At 48.3% G+C, this 19,860-nt stretch overlaps 1 protein-coding gene across 1 annotated transcript in view; it reads left to right on the plus strand.

Annotated features, from left to right (window-relative positions):
• The window catches only part of DRC1 (dynein regulatory complex subunit 1), a 31,924-nt gene that overhangs the window by 2,740 nt on the left and 9,324 nt on the right, over positions 1-19,860 (plus strand). The window contains exons 2-9 of the mRNA XM_023763451.1: positions 3,279-3,380; positions 5,527-5,710; positions 6,220-6,357; positions 7,295-7,381; positions 8,723-8,845; positions 15,964-16,103; positions 18,717-18,851; positions 19,202-19,434. Coding sequence (XP_023619219.1) covers positions 3,279-3,380; positions 5,527-5,710; positions 6,220-6,357; positions 7,295-7,381; positions 8,723-8,845; positions 15,964-16,103; positions 18,717-18,851; positions 19,202-19,434 — 1,142 coding nt within the window. The remainder of the gene's footprint in view (positions 1-3,278; positions 3,381-5,526; positions 5,711-6,219; positions 6,358-7,294; positions 7,382-8,722; positions 8,846-15,963; positions 16,104-18,716; positions 18,852-19,201; positions 19,435-19,860) is intronic.

The raw sequence follows: 19,860 nt of genomic DNA on the forward strand, positions 1-19,860 counted from the left end.
AAGTTTCTTGTGTTGATGCTGCCTCTTCTTGGCTCATACACCTGTAATGGCATTCACTACACATAGGATAAAGTCCAAATGATTTAAACTGGCATTCAAGAGCTTGTGTAGTCTGTTCCCATCTTCACTTTGCGATCTTCTCTCCCGTTGTTACCTAATTGGGCCTTCCACTTGGCGAGGCCGATCCACTTGCTTACCTCCAGTGGCTTTGTTCTTTCTGCTCTGTGCCTTTGACCATCTGGAATGCCAGGCTCCTCCCCTCTCCTCTTCTCCCCTCTTCTCTTCTCCCTTTTCTCCCCTCCTGTCTCCAGGTTACCTTCCCAGACTTTCAGACCATCCAAGTCCCAGCCCTTCTAGGAGTTCCTCTGCAAGCCAGGCTGACCTCCTTTAATTCATTTCATTTTGGATAGTTTTCTGCCTTGTCTGACTTTTCAAATGTGTGTGCATGCAGTGTCCCCAATGAAATTGTAAGCTCTAGCCCAGCTGGCGTGGCTCAGTGGTTGAGCTGCGACCTATGAACCAGGAGGTCACAGTTCCATTCCCGGTCAGGGCACATGCCCGGGTTGTGGGCTCGATCCCTAGTGTGGGGTGTGCAGGAGGCAGCTGATCAATGATTCTCTCTCATCATTGATGTCTCTCTCTCTCTCCCTCTCCCTTTCTCTCTGAAATCAATAAAAATATATTTTAAAAATTGTAAGCTCTGTGAGAGTAAGAGCCTCTTTACCTGTGGAGTAGCGCATGGCCTGTACTCACTAAACACTACAAAGAAAATCATCAACTGCTCTCCCATGGTAATGGCAAGGCTCCTGGGATATTTAATAAAGGACTTGGAACAAATCGTTTTTTTATTGCTGGAGAAATAGAAACGCCAGTTCAAAACAGCAAGCCAGACCTAGCAAAGTGCCACATTTAATTAATTGTGACATGAACTGCATAGACAGTGATACTGTAGGAAATGAGATATGGGAAATTGCTCACTAATCTGGCCTGGTCAGGGAAGGTTATGCTTTACATATATAATCATATCATCTGAAAATGAGTGTTTATCTCTTCCTGTTTAATATTTATAACTTTCAATGGGATGCCTGAAACCTATATCATTTTATGAATTAATGTCACCCCAATAAATTCAATGAAAATGTAAAAAATATTCACACCTTTTATTTCTTTCTCTGGCCTTGTTGCGCCAGACAGGCCCTCCAGCCTGAGAGAGACGTGGTGATGAGGAGGCTCCCGTGTCTTGCTCTGGCTTCCCTCTGGGTGCACCCCCGCAAGTGGACTTGCCTCAGGTTCATTCAGAGCCCAAGTTCCCCCTTTAGGTCATTCTCTGTGTGCCACAGAGCCACACATTCCCTGCCCACAGGGTTCTGGGCCTGCTTTCAAGGCCTGCACGAGACTTTTCCCAGGGTCTGTCCTGCTCAGGGCAGACGAGGCCACCGTTTTGCAACCTTTAGGCCTGATGGATGACAAGGGTTCTGGATGGAGCTTGGATATGGTCTGGGAACTCCATATGCCTGCATGTGAAGCCTTGGGTGGTGTAGGACAGAGGCGGGGTGGGAAGAGAATGGGGTGGACTGTAGGCTGAGGGGCCAGAGACTGGCTCTCCCTTAGCCACCAAGTTCTGGGTGGAACTTCTAAATTGTTATGAAGGTGTTGAGGTAGGAAGACAGAGCATATTTTATGAACTGTTTATGACACTGAATTATAATTTCTAAATATTTAGATATATGGTATGTGGACCTCCATTTAAATTCTTCTCCTGGGTCTCAAAAATGTTAGGGGTGTGTTTGTTGGTCTGTTGGTGACTAACATTTTCAGTTTTACTTTGTGACTTGAATACTTGATTTGGAAATTTCTGATGTTTGCATTGTCTGAGTAGAAAATAGGAAATTGCACTGAACTACAGTAATTGCTCAAAATTACTTCCTTATGCACGTAAAACCATTTTGGTACAAGTGATAAAGCTGTGGGCATTTAAAAAAGTCAGCAGTACCCAAGATATCTGGGCTTAAGGTCTGTTTAATATCTATTTAAACTGCATTTCAAAATTTCTATAGACTAGCAAGATGAAATAGAGTCTCTGATCATTTCAACGACTTCTTGAGGTAAAGATATTTATAGGTTCCAGGTTCCAAAATGATTTGAGAATTGAAGATTTTTTAAGTTCCAAAACAGACTTGGAAAACCTTAGGCATAACATAAGGATACCTGAACTTTGTGGTGACATTATGACATCACAAAAATGCCAGGAGTGAAGATACTGAGTGTGGAATTGACAAAGAGGGATTAGAAGGGGCGGTACCAAGTGCAAAATTCCTGAGCCCACTGAGGGAGAGGGTAGTGCAGCCAGCTACAGTTCTCTCCTGTATTAGGGCCCCTGTAACAAAAGATCCCACATAACATTAGCTTAAATGAGGTGGAGGCTTATTTTTCTGCCGCACGTAATAGTCCGGGGCTGAAATGGGGGCTCCTCAAGGTCGGGCCCTCACCTCCTTCTGCCCTTCATGTGCTCAGCATATCGTACTTTAGCGCCACACTCCAGCCTGGGAGAAGGGGGAGCAGGGCCTGCAGAAGGTGCACCCTTTCCCTCCAAGGCACAATTCAAAGGTGGCACATATCTGTTCTGTGTATGTGCTATTGATCAGGCCGTTCTCTACCTGCAAGGGAGTTTGGGAGATGTGTCTATTTTAGGAGATCAAATGCCCAGCTGAAATTTGGGTATTCGATTACTAAAGGAAGAGGGGAAAATGGACTTGGGAGGACAACTGTTATTGTCTGCCTCACCTCCCCAGCTGGGAGTCTTAGGAAGGATCCAGGCAGGGTAGTCACTTGGAGGTCTACTGGGGAAAGCATATGTACCTAGAGCGCACGCCAGTGTGCTACTCTGAGAATGAATTAAAGTACATCCAGAATTGCAGAGTGCTATGAGTGTGTAAGCTGTAACATCACAGCACAAATGTCATGATGGAAATGGGCTGCTACATAGATGGTGTTATTAAAAGTCTTAAGGTAAAAAAATGTAAAATTAAAAAATTTTTTTTAAAAGAATTTAAATAAAAGAAAAGGAAGAAAAGTCTTAAGGTGGCTTTTTGATTCCAGTTTGGGTGGATAGAAGAGTTACCAACAGTTGTGCAAAATGTTTCTAATTTTCTAATTTTATAAATTATTTTAAAGTTATAAAGTTATAAATGTATGTATTCCTTATAAAGTCTTATACATTTTATAAGTACATAAGTTCTTTATAAAGTGTGCTAATATTATAAGTTCTTTGTTTTCAGAAATTGGCTCTATGGCACCGAGTTGGTGACAAATATCCAGGTGGCTACCGACATCAGAGAGATCCACCGGAGGGTTGAGGAAGAGGAGCTGAAGCGTCAGAGGTGAGGGGGAGCCTGGCGGATGTGGAGATGTCTCCTTTGTGGGTCCCTAGGTTCTCCCCAGTTGCTGGAAATCGGCTTTGTCAAACTTAGTCTAGTAAAATCCTCTTCCCTCCCTCTGGCTTCCCCCTTCCTCCTCCCTTTCTCAAGTCATACATTCCTGGTGATGCGCCAAGCTGTGTAGATACGAGAAGGAGTGAACACGGCCTCTGGTCTTGATGTCTAGTCCACATAGACATGGAAACACCCAACCGTGATTTGTGTCAAAGTGAAGGTTAAGTGTAAAGAGTCGTGGACACGCAGATGAGGAGGCCTCTGATTCTCTCTGGAGAGACGGTAGAGGAAGCTCTCCAGGCAGTGACACCTGGGTTGGGCTGTACAGGATGAGTGGGAAGTGAGGAGTGGGCACTGAGGCCGAGGGAACAGCTTGGGCAGAGGCATAGGTCACATGACATGCTTGGGAACGGCATGATAGCGAAGGACGAATGGCAGGGGGTTGGGGGACAAAAAGTGATGAGGCTAAGAAGGTCAGGTGGGCTGACCATGAGAATGACCAGACCCAGGAACATCTCAGTATCATGGACACTGTAGCAGGTGTTACAGAATAGCAAAGACTCCACGGTTGAAGCGCAGAGGGTCAGAGGGATCTCGGGAACTCAGGCAGACCTTCAGCTCCAGTCCTTGGCAGGAAGGCTGCCATGCACACCCATCTTCCCAGGTCTCAGTGCCTAGCAATCTGTAGTTCAATGAGAAGAGCAACCACCATGTTCGCCCATCTTGGTGGATTCATACACAGTATGATTTTAACAACAACGGATTTAGTTGTTCAGCATAAGTAGTTCCCTCACTGGCAACTTTACCACCTTTATTATAATAATACAATTCGTGATTTTATCCTTGAAACTTCCCACTGACTGTAAGGGCTGTACCAGGAACGGCACTGGCTGATCCCCAGCAGTCAGCTTGGGAAAGGCCCCAAGTGCCAGACGGACGGGTTAGGTTTCGTCCTGGAGCCGCTGAGGAGAAATGGAAGCGTTTAAGTGGCAGCGTTACAAGATAAATGTGGATTTTAGAAAGATGACCCGATGGCTGATTCTCATTTTTTGAGGAAGAAATTCAGTTGGGTCCATATGTGTGTGTGTGTGTGTGCTCAGCTTTACTAAGTGTCCTCGCTTGGAAGGTGGGGAGAAGAAAGGGGATCACAAGATGACTAAGTTGTGATTTCTGTCCTTCAGGGGGTTTGCACACTTGTTTGGAGACGGTCTCATAGACGTGCAGTCTGTTAGAGTGGGGACTGAATCTCTGGCATATGCTCTAGACCAGCGGCCACCAGCCGGTGGTCCGAGGCCCACTGGTGGTCCGTGAGGTCCGAAAGGTTGGCAACCGCTGCTCTAGGCCCCGTGCTCAGAAGGGGCCTCACATCTCAGCCCCGAGGCCTTCCTCCAATCCAGGCCCGTCCTCAGTATAATCCATCACCTAGTTTCTTTGGAATTTCTGGAAAGACCATCCCTAGTTTCCATTGCTAACATGGAGTTTCCCTGTTTGTACATCCCGCTGGACATTTGCTGGTGGTTTGGGAGAGGAGCGGTCAGGCACTTGAGGTCACTGTTGATAATGACAGTTATCATATGAGGAGCATTTGTTAAGTGACTACTGTGCTGAGCATCATCTTATTTGATCCTGACGACAGCCATGTGAAGGTGGACACGGTCATCCTGTCCATTTTATGGATGAGGAAAGTGGGGCTGGCCGAGCTCAAGTAACTTGTCTAAAGTTGAGCGTCAGTTAGTAGCAGAGCCAGGGCTTGAACACAAGGCATGGAACTCCAGGAACCAAGTATTGAACTACTGTGTGTCACCATCTTCTTACGCACAAGTAGGTGACCAACTGACTCTTGATCCGTATGTGCGTGTGTTTAGCTTTACTGTTGATCTGTTTTTGTTATGTGTCACTTTATTTGGTCTCAGTCACTTATAGTCAAGCATTAAACGAAAAGATTTCTCAGAGCCTGGTTTGGTCTGGGTGGGTGTATCGGGAGGTAGTGCTTGGTACCCAGCCCTGTTTTATAGAGTCTGGAGGACCTGCCTGCGCTGCGGGAAGGCAGCATCGGAAGCTGAGCTGGCGTGGCCTGCGGTGTTTGTGTTTGCAGGCTTGAAAAACTGGAGAACGAAGTCAAGACCAGCCAGGACAAATTTGATGACATCACCGCCAAGTGGGAGGAGGGCATACACAAGAAAATTCCCCAGGAACTGTGGGAACTGCTCAACTCCCAGCAGGTGCACTGTGCGGGGCTGATAGAAGATAAGAACAAGCTCATCAGCGAGTTACAGCAGGCAAGAGGCCCGGGTCCCTCGGTGCCGGCCCAGTGGGGTCGGCTGGGGGCGTATAACTGGGTGACTGGTTTGCTTCTCCTGAATGAACAAATGTGGAGGCCTGACTTCAGGCCTCAGGATGCCTCACAGCTCAGGCGAGCCACCTTAGCCAGAAGAAAAAGCTGGGTAGTCATTCTAGAACGATTGGCTTCCTAATAGAAACCTGTATGTGTGTAGTTAAGGGGTGGGACTTAGTCTGCAGTGGTATGTTCCCACGGTGGAGCCTGGACACCAGTGGCTCGGCGGGCACACCTGGGCTTTCGGGGACGTTGCAGGGACGTTGCCTCAGCAGGAATGGAGGCTTTGATCCTGGGCGGCCCCTTCAGAGCTGGGCCCTGAGCCAAGCCTGCCCGCCCGCCCCGCAGCGCCCCGAAGCCACCTTCTCCTTGTGCAGCTGTGATTCTGAGTGGTCACAGATGCTGAGGAGAGGGGTCTCCGTTTGCGGCCAGCCTTGGACATGTCTTTTCTAGGAGTTAAAAATAAAGGATGACCAGTATGTGAAGGACTTGAAGAAGCAGTCGGAAGACATCTGTGTGCTCCTGGAGCGGATGGAGGAGCAAGTGAAGACTGTGATGAGGACCTTCCGCCAGGAGCTCAACCACATCGAGGTGACGGGGTGCAAGGCCCGCTTTCTGCCCGGGGAGGAGGGCTGTTCTGTCCTCACCACCTAAGGAGGGGCCCAGGGGTCTTGGTCCTCCACTTCCTGTCTCTGCCCTTGGCTTTCATGGGCTTATTTACTCATCTAACAAATATTCACCAAGCATCTGCTGTTGCCAGGCACGGTGCCAGGGGCTGGATACAGCCATGGACAGAACAAGGTCCTGGACGAAACCTGTGCTCTGTAGGGGGCAGCTAGACAGCAAGCAGGCACATTGCTAAGCAAATAACTTGACAGGTGGTGATAAGGGCTTTGGAAGAATATGAACCTGGGTAAGGGTGAGAGCAGTGGAGGAGGGAGCCTAGTGTTGCATAACCGTTAATGATCTGATTTGTTTATGATAGTCAGGGATGAGGGATGGGAAAGGGGAATGAATGCCAAACAGGGCTCAGGAATCAGTACTTTGAGTGAAACATTAAATTGAAACGGGGACTTAGATCTTTCCAAAGTGAAAGGGAGCCAGGAGGAGGGGCCCCTCTCTCTTTGTATTGTTATAGACTCATTTCTGCGGCCCAGGTCTCCCCGTGAGCTCCAGGCTGCCGTGGCTTCACGGGAACCCCAACCACAGCACGCACCAACCCTAGGCATGGTTGCATCGGAGGCCAGGGTTTGCCCTGCGACTGCCAACAGGGGCATTGGCCTCCCTCCAGCTCCCTGCCTCGGAGACTGATTCAGCCACAGGGCGGTTGGCACATTTCCTCTCCAAACTTGTGTGGAGGACACGCTTTATAACACGAATTTCCACGCAGCTCCTTCGGCAGTCCTTTGGCCCCGCGAACCTCGGCGTGTCTGCCTTGGGTTTGTGTGTGGTTGGTGTGGGCTCTTGGATACCGTGGGACCTGCCTACGCCGAACGGACACCAGAGCCCTTTTCCTTCTCGGTCGTAGAAAGCATTTGAGGTGGAGCGGCAGGAGCTCCTGTCCAGTAATAAGAAGAAATGGGAGCGGGCGCTGCAGGCTCACAACGCCAAAGAGGTAGGTGGGGGCGGGGAGGGATGGGGGTGTCACGGGTGGTCCGTGCAGGCTGGGCGATGTCTTCTGTGACGGGATAGCCCAGGGGTGGGCAAACTTTTTGACTCGAGGGCCACAATGGGTTCTTAAACTGGACCGGAGGGCCGGGACAAAAGCATGGATGGAGTGTTTGTGTGAACTAATATAAATTCAGAGTAAACATCATTACATAAAAGGGTACGGTCTTTTTTTTTTTTTTTTTTTTTTAGTTTTATTCATTTCCAACGGGCCGGATCCGGCCCGCGGGCTGTAGTTTGCCCACGGCTGGGATAGCTGGTCCGGTGTAGCCTGGGGAGGGTGGCCATGGCGGACGGGCAGTGCTGCTCTTCGTTCATCGGTGTGGCCCTGCCGGGGGCCCCTACCCCTGGCCGCGGGGCCACCTTGGCGGCTCGCTGTGGTTTCCACGGTCCTGCCACTTTCTCCCTCCCTTGTTTCCTGGGCATCTCTCTCAGCCAGGGATATTTCTGTGGCCCAAGAAAGTGCTTTAAGACACATTTTCAAGGGTGCGGGGCCATCACTTTATTTCAGAAATGTAAGGCACAAAGAAACAACTTGACCAAGGTTCACGGGATCCTTTTCCTCTTTTTTAAGAAATACAGACATCTGCCCACAGGGTCTGTGCTTCACTTATTCCCCTCCCCCCTCCCCGCCCCATTTATTTTCCAGTTACAGCTGACACACAATATGATATTAGTTTTAGGTGCACAACACCGTGCTCAGACATTTATATACCTTGTGAGGTGGTCGCCCCGATAAGTCTCGTACCCCCTGGCACCGCACAGGAGTTATGACAAGGTTGCTGACTGCTCCCTCCACTGTGCTTGACATCCCCGTGTGCTTAGCTTCCTCCTGGAGCATTCCTCTTGGAACTTCCGGAGTAAGGGCCCCATTGAGCAATTCAAAGCCTTGGGCAGAGGGCAGTGATGGCAAACCTTTTGAGCTCGGCGTGTCAGCATTTTGAAAAACCCTAACTTAACTCTGGTGCCGTGTCACATATAGAAATTTTTTGATATTTGCAACCAGAGTAAAACAAAGACTTATATTTTTGATATTTATTTTATATATTTAAATGCCATTTAACAAAGAAAAATCAACCAAAAAAATGAGTTCGCGTGTCACCTCTGACACACGCGTGTCATAGGTTCGCCATCACTGGCATAGGGGCTTCTGAGCACCAACAGATCCCTCGGGAGTCCTGACACTTGCAGACGTGCCCTGTGCCACACCCGTCAGGCCCCTGACGGATTGAGCCGGGACAGGGACAGGGACGGGGCCTGACTTCCCCTCGTCTTCCCCTGCCTTCAGCTGGAGTATCTCATGAACCGCCTCAAGAAGGTCGAGGACTATGAGAAGCAGCTGAGCAAGCAGAGGATCTGGGACTTCGAAGAGTACAACATGATTAAGATCAAGCTGGAGCAGGACGTGCAGGTACCACGCATGCCTCAGCCAGAGCAGGCGGAGAGCCCTGGGAGCCCTCATCCTCGTCTGCCAGTAACATTGCCGAGTGGTCCATTGAGCAGGTATTTGTTGCTGACCTGCTTTCTTTTGCACGGCCGTCTCTGAAGGCACTCACGTGCAAGATCTACGTGAAGACGTCCTCTCTTCAGTAAACTAGGGGAGAACCGCCAAGATGCCTAAAGGGGTCTGGAAAGCACTGAGAGAATTGTGCATTTTAGCTGAGCAGAGGGAAATGTTAGCCGTGTCCCAGGGCCGAAACCAGGCCAGTGGCCATCTAATGAGTGTCTTCCATATTCCAGGCCGTGTAGGCAGTTTCTCTAATCCTTACATTAACAGGAAAGGGAGAAATCACTAGCAGCATCTTCGATGCCCGAAAACTGAGGCTCGGAGACAAGGTCCTTATCAGGTAAATGGTATCCCCCAGACTCAAACCCCGTTCTCTCTGGCTCGATAGCCGGTATCTTTGCCATTATTCCAAACAGCCCCCTGCCTGACGGGTGGACGTTGCTGTAGGGCAGATTCTGAGAACTATCTGATGTAGAAAAGGTTAGCCCTCCAAACAGAGTCCCAGATCTCGGAGAGGATTCAAAGGCAGAATGACCGTCTGTCTTCAGTGGGAGGGTCCCTGCCGTGGGAAGGAGCTTAGACTTTCTCGTTTCTAAAGTTCTTTCCAAGTCTAGATCCCGTGTTTTAACATCAGTTTTAAAGAGTACATCTGCAATTACATTCAGATGCAATACGCTTTCATCTTACTGTTCAAGCTCGGTCTATTCATTTCTGTCTCCACTAGAAAAGCATGTTAGATGACAATTTTTCCACATAGCCTTTGGTAGAGTTTTAGTTCTTACACCTCTTGTCATTTTACATGAAGAAGTGAAATAAAAAGCCCCATTAGACTACAAATATTTTTACCAGTCTGGAGAATTTTCCTTGGCCTTTCTCATATTAATGTCATGGAAATGAGAGTAACTGACAAAGAACAATAGAGTCTGTAATAGAGCAGTACTATTTGTGTGGGCTGCATACATTACACTTGTTAATGAAAATGGCTATTGTTAAGCTTTCTGAAGTTATCTGGGTAATATGATAATTTATGTGGCAAAACTATACCCCATTGACCTCAAACAGAGAAATAATGGAATGTCGTGTTCTTTTGTTGTTGTTGTTGTGTTTTTTCATTTGTGGTAAGAGCACTTAATATAAGATCTAGCCTTTTAGCAAAAATTTAAGTCTACAATATGGAATTGTTAACCACAGGCCCCCTGTTGTACAGTAAATCTCCGGAACTTATTCATCCCGTGTGACCAAAACTTGGTATCCTTTGACCAATGCCTCCCCATTTCCCCTACCCCCAGCCCCTGGCAGCCCTGGTAGCAAATTCTACTCTCTGCTTTTATGAGTTGGACTATTTTAGATCCCAAATGCAGATCTTTCTGTGTCTGGTTTATTTCACTTAGCATAACATCCTCCAGGTCCATCCATATTGTGGCATATGGCAGAATTTCCTTCCTTTTTTCAGGCTGAATAATATTCCATTGTATGTATAGGCTGTGTTTTCTTTATCCATTAGTCCATTGCTGGACATTTAGTTTGTTTTCACATCTTGGCTATTGTGAATAATGCTTCAATGAACACGGAATACAGATATCTCTTCAAAATCCAGATTTTAGTTCCTGTGGATGCATTCCCAGAATTGGGACTGCTGGGTCAAATGATAATTCTATTTAGCCCTGGCCGGTGTTGCTAAGTGGTTAGAGCATCGGATTGCGAACTGAAGGGTCACGGGTTTGATTCTAGTCAAGGGCAGCCAATTGATATGGCTCTCTCACATCAATGCCTCTCTCTCTCTCTCTCTCTCTCTCTCTCTCTCTCTCCTCTCTCCTCTCTCTCTCCTTCCCTACTTCCTTCCACCCTCTCTAAAATCAATGGGGAAAAAAATCCTTCAGTGAGAATTAACAAAAAAAAAAAAAAAAGATAATTCTATTTTTAATTTTTTTAAGGAGCCTCCGTATTGTTTCCATAGTGGCTGCACCCATTTACATTCTTACCAACAGGGTACAAGGGTTCTCTTCTCTCCACATCCTTGACAACACTTGTTTTTCTTTGTTATTTTGATCATAATCATCCTAACAGGTGTAGGGTGGCATTTCATTGTAGTTTTGCTTTTAATTTCCCTGATGAATAGTGATGTTGAGCACTTTTCACATACCTGTTGGCCATTTGTATGTCTTTGGAGAAATGTCTGTTCAGGTCCTTCACCCACTTTCTAATTGGGTAATTTATTGTTTGCTATTGAGTTGTAGGAGTGGGACCTTGTGTTCTTAATTTTTAAATGCTTGACCAAAACCAAAACCTTCTGGTACATGGGAAGATTATAGGGGTGTGGAGGTGAGGTAAGACTAAGGAAGTGAGGGACAGAGGGGCCCCGAGCCTGGGAGACCTGGCAGTCCTGGCTCCCCGTGTCTGGAAGGACTGATGGTGAAGTGTAGGTATGTGGGGGGCAGGCTGATGGTGATACTCAGAGTGGGAAAGTGTGTGCAGTTCCCTGCAAAGTGGATCTTTCCTGTGTTAGAATGGAAACCAAGAGTACGCTGTACCGCATTATCCCTTTAATGGGAGAATATAATCAGACCAGAGACTTCCCGTATTGCAATGCCTATGATATTTTAGTAAATTGGACTTAGTCATAGTGCCTCTTAGCCACACCTTCACTGGACATTAAAGTCAAGTAGCATCGATCTTTGCCAAGTAGATGTGTCATGCAGTGCAACATCACATTTGATCTTCCTAACTAATTTGTAGCACTGTTTCAGTTCTGAAATATGGAACTAGAGTGTGTGCAAATTACAAAAACAGAAAGGTTTGGTTTGATGGGTAAAGTAGAAGAAAAAAACAAGAATGTGTACTTTTCAAGTGCATTCTGCCAGTCAGGTCACATTATGATGAGCAAAGAGAAGCCCAGAAACATGGTGCACTCTGCCCGCCCCCTGGCCCGCACCCCCCGCCTCCGCCCCCATAAAGCTGCCAGAAAAGCTTAGTTCTTGATGCAGGAAGTAAAAGTGTGTGTGTGTGTGTGTGTGTGTGTGTGTGTGTTTTAAGGGCCTTATGTGCTCATTTAAACTTGTAAAATGGTTTAGTTCAACTTTAGGGGCTATTACTTTTAATACCAGAATATTAATCACAACATAAAGTACAACTTTGCTGAATACAATTATCTTTGGATAATTGAAAAATGAGTGAAGACATTTAACATAATGCATCATTATTTTAAAACATAAACTGTACTCAATGTGTGGCAATCAAGAACGGCTGTATGTTGAGACGAAACCCTGAGATAATTAGCAATAGAGTCAGTGGTACTGAAATAGGTGAGCATGGGTGTTGCAAACAGTGAGCAGTGCAATTCCTGTCATTGCCAGCCGCAGACTCTGTACTGTAAGAGGCACAGACTGCGATCAGTTCTGTAAGTTCAGTGACAGCACAGCCAGTAACTCCTAAATGACGTCGTGAACTTGAATTCACCCCCCCCCCACCCCCCCCCCCCCCCCCGGCCCCGGGCTGCCTTGGGACAGAGCTGAGTGAAGGAGTGGCTGACCTGTGGTTCGTAGAGATGGTAAGGAGAGGGGCCCAGCACATCGCTGGCGCCTCCGGGCGCCAGTCCTCTAAGAACGTAACTTGCAAAGAGCAGGAGCAAACGTGTTCCACAAGAGGAAATAAAATCGCTAATAAATATTCAGCTGCACGCACAAGCAAAGCGATGCAAATTAAAGCCGTCACGTGACGGGTTAGTATTACTATTTGCCTAGAAAATCAGCACAGATTTAAGTTCTTTCAGGTCACAAAGGAAAGACATGACCTAGTTACGTGTTAGTTCAGAGTTTTGTAAATTGTGTTCATGGGGGTGAGACACTAGTGGTGTTTTCACAAAACTAACCAAAAGAGTGACACCAGTGACATTTTTTTCCTTCCAAGATGTCGGATGTAGGAAATAGCTACTGTTGTGTAATTATCTGCCTTGAAGAAGGAAAGTTACACGAAAGTTCACGGGACAGACCTTGTGTTTATAACTCGCGCTGTCACTGTGTCATAATATTAAAACTGTCCTGTGTCTGGGGGAGTCTGGGAAGTGACCTCTACGTGATAAGGGCTTATTGCAAAGCTACGAGGAGCAGGTCCCTGGGCATCATCGGAGCAGACGGCCAGGCGCTCCGGGGCCCAGGGCTGCCCACGATCAGAGGGAAGACCGGGACAGCCTCTCATTGTCCTTCCAAACCCAGAGCCGCTCTGGAGACCCTCCTCCTCCGTGTATGTCCCTGCTTTCTCCGCTGTCACCATCCAACCTGGAGCTTTTCTATTGGACTTGGTGCTGTGCCACCTCACAGACCAGTCCCCTCCCTGTGTGCAGGGCTGGTTGCCCTGGCAGCGGGAGGACGGGTTTCATCTGGGCATGGAAGCATAAATCATGGCAGCCCCTTTCCCTGAAGATACCTGGCCATCCCTAGAGGGGCACAGGGCTGAGAAGCATTCAGCCTGGGACCGGCCAGGCTAATGGCACCTGAACAGAGGCTGCACGGTCAGCATCTTCCATAGGCCCTTAGGGATGTTGTTCCAGCCAGAAGTTTTCAAAGTAAGCTGAATCATGCTCGGGAAGAGTGGCGTGCAGCTCCGGGCAGCTCCCTGCCCCACCCCCAGCACCCCGCCCAAGGGCCGGGCCTGCACTCAGAACCGCACAGCCTGCCCTGTGCCGCGCTCAGCGCTGACAGGGCGTGGGGAAGGGGCATGTGTGCACACGGCCAGTGGGCGTGTCGGCCATAAATTGCCCTTTGGAAAGCCATGTATCGAGAGCCTTTGACCTGGTAATTTCACTTCTGAGAATCTAGTTTAAGAAAAAAAAAATAGCCCAAAGGTTTTCTATCCAGTTGTTCCCAGAATTATGTTAATATTTAAAATGATCAAAACAATCTAAATATACAATTGTAGGGACATGGTAAAATATGATAAATATCCCGCACATACTTCGTATAGGGTAAGTTATTATACACAAGTATGCACCATTAACATGATGTTAATAAAACTTGATGAACATGGACAATTCTTACGTTGTAATATGAAGGGAGGAAAATAGGGTATAGAATGTGAAGGATACAGGAAGGATGCATGTCACTATGTTAACAGAGTTGCCTTTGGGAAGTGAATTATGGGTAGTTTTTCCTCCCCTTCTCCTATGTCTTCTTCTTTTTCCTCACTGTATTTTCCATAATGAGCAAACATTGGCTTCTCAACCAGGAAACGTTGTTACCGAGAAAACCGTATGACTAGTAAAAGTAAATAAAAATTTGACTAAACAAGCAGAGAAATGGAGAGGCACGTTGGTTACCATCCCAGCGACCAGTGTGGCTCTTCATTGACCACCTGTTAAAGAATGGAGAGGGGCCGTTCTGAGGGGCCGTTCAAACCCTGGTCCCTGAGCGGAGGTTGAAAATCTCGGGGATTGCTGACCAATCCCTCCAGTTACAAGGTGGGGATCCCGGGATCCCACAGGACCGGGAAATGACTCACCCTGACAAAGTGTCACAGCACCTTTGTCCTCCTCTGCCTCGTCTCCCGGCCAGGCCCTCCTTGAGGTGGCTCACGGGGCAGTGATAGCGGCTGGGATCACTTCCTCTGCGGATTCCCTGGCGGAGGGAGGTGGGGAGGCGGTTGAAAGAGCACTGTGACTTGTCGCTGCTTATCGAGATCTGGCTACACTCACGTGCATCCTGCTTCCTGCCTGTCCACCCAGGAAGGGCATGAGCAAGCCTGGCGGTATCTGCCCTGCCTCCAGCTTGCCGCCTCTCATTTATCTCCCCCGGGCTGCCAGCATGGTCTTTCTCCCCTGCCTGGACCGGCCACTCCACTCTTCTGCTTCACATCGCCAGGGGCCCTCCACTGCCTTCAGGATGAAGCGTTCAGTTCCCTGCTTGGTCAGGCCCTGCTGCTGTGTCAGCCTCATTTCTGGCCATCCTCGGCCTCAGACCTCAATCTTAAAGTGCCCGGGGTTTCCCCAAAGCAGTCTCTCTAGAACTTTCCCCGCTCAGGTGTACCTCCACCAGAGTAACTCCTCCCCATTCTCCAGGTCTCAGTTAGGCATGCCGATGCCATCTTTTCAGGGGTCCCTGCCCTGGCCTCGAAAGTACTCCTCTCATGGGCCCCATGCCGCCCTGCGCTCACCCTTCTCTTAATTCTTATCTGCCCCTTGTTATCTGTCTCTCTCCTGGACAGGGCAGGACTGTGCCTTTCTCACCCGTGTTCTCCCAGCAGCACCGAGTAAAGTGTCTGACATACTATATAGGCCAGTGATGGCGAACCTATGACACGCGTGTCAGAGGTGACACTCGAACTCATTTTTTTGGTTGATTTTTCTTTGTTAAATGGCATTTAAATATATAAAATAAATATCAAAAATATAAGTCTTTGTTTTACTATGGTTGCAAAGATCAAAAAATTTCTATATGTGACACGGCACCAGAGTTAAGTTAGGGTTTTTCAAAATGCTGACACGCCGAGCTCAAAAGGTTCGCCATCACTGATATAGGCGATCAGTCAATACAAGGCGTCCCCAAAAATGAATGCACACTTTAACGGCAGATAGCCCAATTTGGAAAATGAAATGTATTTTTAATAAGCGCTGCTTTTATAATTATTCAAAGTGTGTGTATACATTTTGGGGGACACCCTATATTTGCTGAATGCATGAATACAGCTAACGGAAACCCCCCAAAATAAGGATGGCGTTGTCTGTCCTCCCTTAAAATGAACATGGCCTGCTAAACACTAACCCTGCCCATGGGAAGGCCAGAGTGGGAACACTGCAGGTTTCCATGGTAACATTAACCTTTATGGTATTTCTAGGGGGTGACTCAGATCTCTAACGCGCCAGGTTGGCCTTCAACTTGCCTCTCCTGATAGATTTTCTAAGGGTTCAGGTGGGACATGTGTCCTTAAGGTTCCTCTGGTCTGACTCCAGAATGCGCCATCAGGGACCCTCAGGTGTAACAAATTATACCAGGGCCAATGAGTATTATTTTTTTAAAAAACTTTAACTTTAGATTCTCGAGCAACAGCTTCAGCAAATGAAAGCAACTTACCAGCTAAACCAAGAGAAGCTGGAGTACAACTTCCAGGTGCTGAAGAAGAGAGACGAAGAGAGCACGATGATCAAGTCCCAGCAGAAGAGGAAGATGAACCGGTGAGCTGGCTGTGGGCCCCCTTCTCCTGGGCCCTCCGTGCTGCAAAGAGTGTGGGCTCGAACGCTGCCCTTTCGCAGGAGTGTAAACTGTAAAAAATAGAGCTGACTTTATTAGAAGAGATTTTTATTTTTAGAAAAGATAATACATTCAACTGGTTCCCCCACCTCCTCCTAGGAAAGAGTTTACAGCAAAAAGTGAGCTGGGAATGTGGGGATGTGACAGGTCCCAGGGCAAAGTGGAAGGGATCAGGAAGGTAGATGTTTGATTGAACGTTTGCTCAGTGGGAGAAGGGGCTTGGTAGGATGGGAGGGAGGAAGTGCGGAGGCCGAGCGTGGGTTCCCGATCCACATGGCAGCACCGTGAGCGGCACCATCCCCACCACCACCTCCACTGGCTCTTCCCTCTGCCGTCAAATGTACACGGTTTCCCTTCTCTTGAAAACCCTCGCACCGGCCCTGCTGCTCCGCTGGGTGCACACTGTCTTTTTTCTCTTCTTGCTTCCTTTTTCCTTGTTCCTTTCCTCGCCCTTTGCCCCTCCGCCCTCCTCCGACATTCATAATTTGACCCGTGACCCCATCATTGGACAGAAACTTCCCTCTGTAGGGTGCCAATGATGCCACTCTAGCCAAGCACCACGGCTTCCCCTCAGGCCTTGTCCTGTTATTGTTGGATAATCACCGAATCTCAGAAATGTTCTCCTCTGGTTCGCATGACGCTAAAAGATATGCTCTTCTTTCTCAATTTATTCCTAATTTGTTTCCTTGGGTGGTTCTGCTTTTTCTTGCCTGATAAGTTATTCTGGAAAGCATTTTACCCCTCTCTGCCACCTCCCCTTTTTTTAAAATTTCAATGCCCTGAACATCAGTCTCGCGGCTTTGAATATCACTTCTTTGTTACGACTACCAACTTCATATTCCTAATCCCAGCCTCACCTCCTCGCTTTGCCTGGAAGAGTCCCGGTCATCTCCAGGGTACACTTTCTGGAACGAGCCTTGCTGACCCTCCCGGGTTTCCAGTCCCCTCCCCTCCTCACTCCCCTTCGCCCCTAGTTTTCGGCCAGGCACCGAGGACCTGACTTGCAGCCATAGCTTCCCGTCCACTCCTTTCCTGCTGCCTTGCTCAGACCGTCAGGGTGCCACTGGGGTTTATCTTTGTGTCATTGACTTCTGTAACCAGGTGGCACAAGGAAACTCCTTTACTAAATAACGTTGAAAAAACACTTTGGGATGGCGACTAAAAAAATTTTATTTTTGACACCTATATATGGAAGGTCTCCTAGAATGCTACAGTTAAGAAAACGAATTAGCCCGGCCAGTGTGGCTCAGTGGTTGAGCGTGGAGACTATGAAGCAGGAGATCATGGTTCAGTTCCCAGTCAGGGCATATCCCTGGGTTTGGGGCTCGATCCCCAGTGTGGGGCGTGCAGGAGGCAGCCCATCAATGATTCTCCGTCATCATTTGATGTTTCTATCCCTCCCTCTCCCTTCCTCTCTGAAATCAATAAGAATATATTTTCAAAAAAGAAAATGAATTAGATACTTCTTTTTTATCAGAGACCAAGTTCACTCATTTTCACTTATTATTGAGGATGAAAATATGAATGATCAGTGTTGGTGTTTTAGGGACCTTCTGATTATTTCAGAACAATGCTTCAGAGGGAAAACGTTATTTTTAGAATTTTCCAACTTAAACTCTGTCAGCCTTCGAGCTCTCAGCTCCTGTGTAAATGGGGCACTGACATAAGACACCTCTCCAGGAGTTTGAAGTCTGAAGCTTGGTCCCGGGTCTCAAAGCTGTGCCTGCCATGCATATTTCATGCGACAAGTTTCCATGCGCAGAGCTCCTGTTAGCCGGCAGGCGGGGAGCTGCGGCAGGCAGGCCGGCATCCTCAGCGCTACTGGCCAGGTTGTCGCAGTCACTGTGCTGGAACCCGTGGCCACTCCCCTCCCCTGCAGGCCAGGGGCAGTCAGATGCCTCACCGCTGGGCTCCCCGGGCACTGGTGTGCGTCTCCTATAGCCTTTCTCACACCGTCCCTTAATTAATGTTTGTCTTTGTCTCCGACTGGATGGATATCTCTTATTCATCTCTGTGTTGGAACAGATCTTTGGCACGAAAGAGACCTTTCATGTTTGATAAATGAATGAATGAGTTATTGGACCTGTTAACAGCATCAGCTCTTTGAGGACGGAGGGCTTATATATTGGAGGACTCATGTATCGTAGGCTTGTGATGCGCACTTTTAGTTTTTTCCTTCCTATCTGCCTTATTTCAGGAGGTCAGAAGTTGAGATTTTTAATAAGTGAGGTTGGTGCCAGGGAGGGACACTGACAAATGGTGTGTTGAGGAAGATTCAGTCGCACTCTTGCATAGGAGGTGGCCTCTTGGTGGGTTTGGGCTTCTGGGGGGGTTTAAAATGCGTTTACTTCTGGCCGCTCCCATGACCCCCTGCTGCCTTCCTCCCCTTGATCACAGCTGGAGCTGCGTTGGGGACTATGGGGGAGGGTTTTCTGCCCTTCCATGCTGGGTCCTGGGTTCTGTGGAACCCAGCGAAGTAGGTGAGAGGACATTACACCTTCTGCTCAGCAGCACTGGCTTTTCCCTCCTTTACCCAGCCTGCACGATGTACTGAACAATATGCGATCCAAGTACGCCAAGCAGATAAAGCAGTTTCAGGAGGAGAACCAGTCACTAACCTCAGACTACAAACGCCTGGTGATACAATTCAAGGAGCTGCAGAAAGCCATGAGGTATTTCAGGGACTTGGGTCTTAGAATAGAGGCCGCAGGGGTCGGGTTGGTGGTGGCCGCGGTTTCACTAGACTTTGATATCAGCAGCTTTTTTTGGGAGCTGGGCCAGGGCACCCAAGAGTCCTTTGTGCTGTCTGCCTCGTTCCTCTATTTGCGCGTCATCTCCCTTTTCTGGAGACTTCCTGGGATGGCTTTCAGTCTGTCATAGGTGAGGGTCAGTGGCCCAAGAGATTGGGCCAGGCCCAGGATTCACCCCAATTCTGTCTCAGGTCTTGCTCTCCTACTAATGGAAGGGGCCCTAGCCAGGCCCTGGGGTCCGCTGACCATGCTCAGTCATCTCTCCTTCACAGGCATTTCGTTATCATTGACGAGGAGAAGTTTCGGGACTTTTGGGTGATGAATGAAGAGGAGGCCAAGGGTCTGATAAGCAGAGCCTTCGATGTAGACAGGATCATCCACACCCAGCACCTGGGCCTTCCCTGGACGGCACCTGATTTCTGGTTCCTGAAGAATGTGGGGCCTCTATTTCAGCAGCAGCAGAAGTCCGCCACGCAAATACTAGAAGAAGTGCTGATGCAGACAGGTGAGGAGAACAGAGTCCTGGGCCAGGGGAGCCCAGCGGTGAGGCATCTGACTGCCCCTGGCCTGCAGGGGAGAGGAGTGGCCACCCAGTCATTTTCCAAACAAGGAAACTGCGGTCTAGAGAAGGGGGAGGGGTCTCATGGCTGAGAGGTCTGTAGGGGACGATCGGTGGACATGGCTGGTACGTCTCTAATGTATAGCTCTGCCCTCCCCCGTGATTCAGGAACTGGAAGTTGGATCTAGAAGCCTGATGTTCGATTCGGGTTTGATTTGTTTTGGCTAAGGACACCGCTGTGCACCTCCAGGGCCAGGCTGTCTCTGTTTTTGCGATGTTAGCGATCATTGCGCCAGATCCACTGACGGCACCAGGGATGGCAAAATGGCGATATTCTGCATTTTGTCACAGTGTCATCATTTGTTAGCTGGG

The sequence above is a fragment of the Myotis lucifugus genome, unplaced genomic scaffold (genome assembly GCF_000147115.1).
Source record: "Myotis lucifugus unplaced genomic scaffold, Myoluc2.0 scaffold_285, whole genome shotgun sequence".
In the NCBI taxonomy this organism is placed as follows: Eukaryota; Metazoa; Chordata; class Mammalia; order Chiroptera; family Vespertilionidae; genus Myotis; species Myotis lucifugus.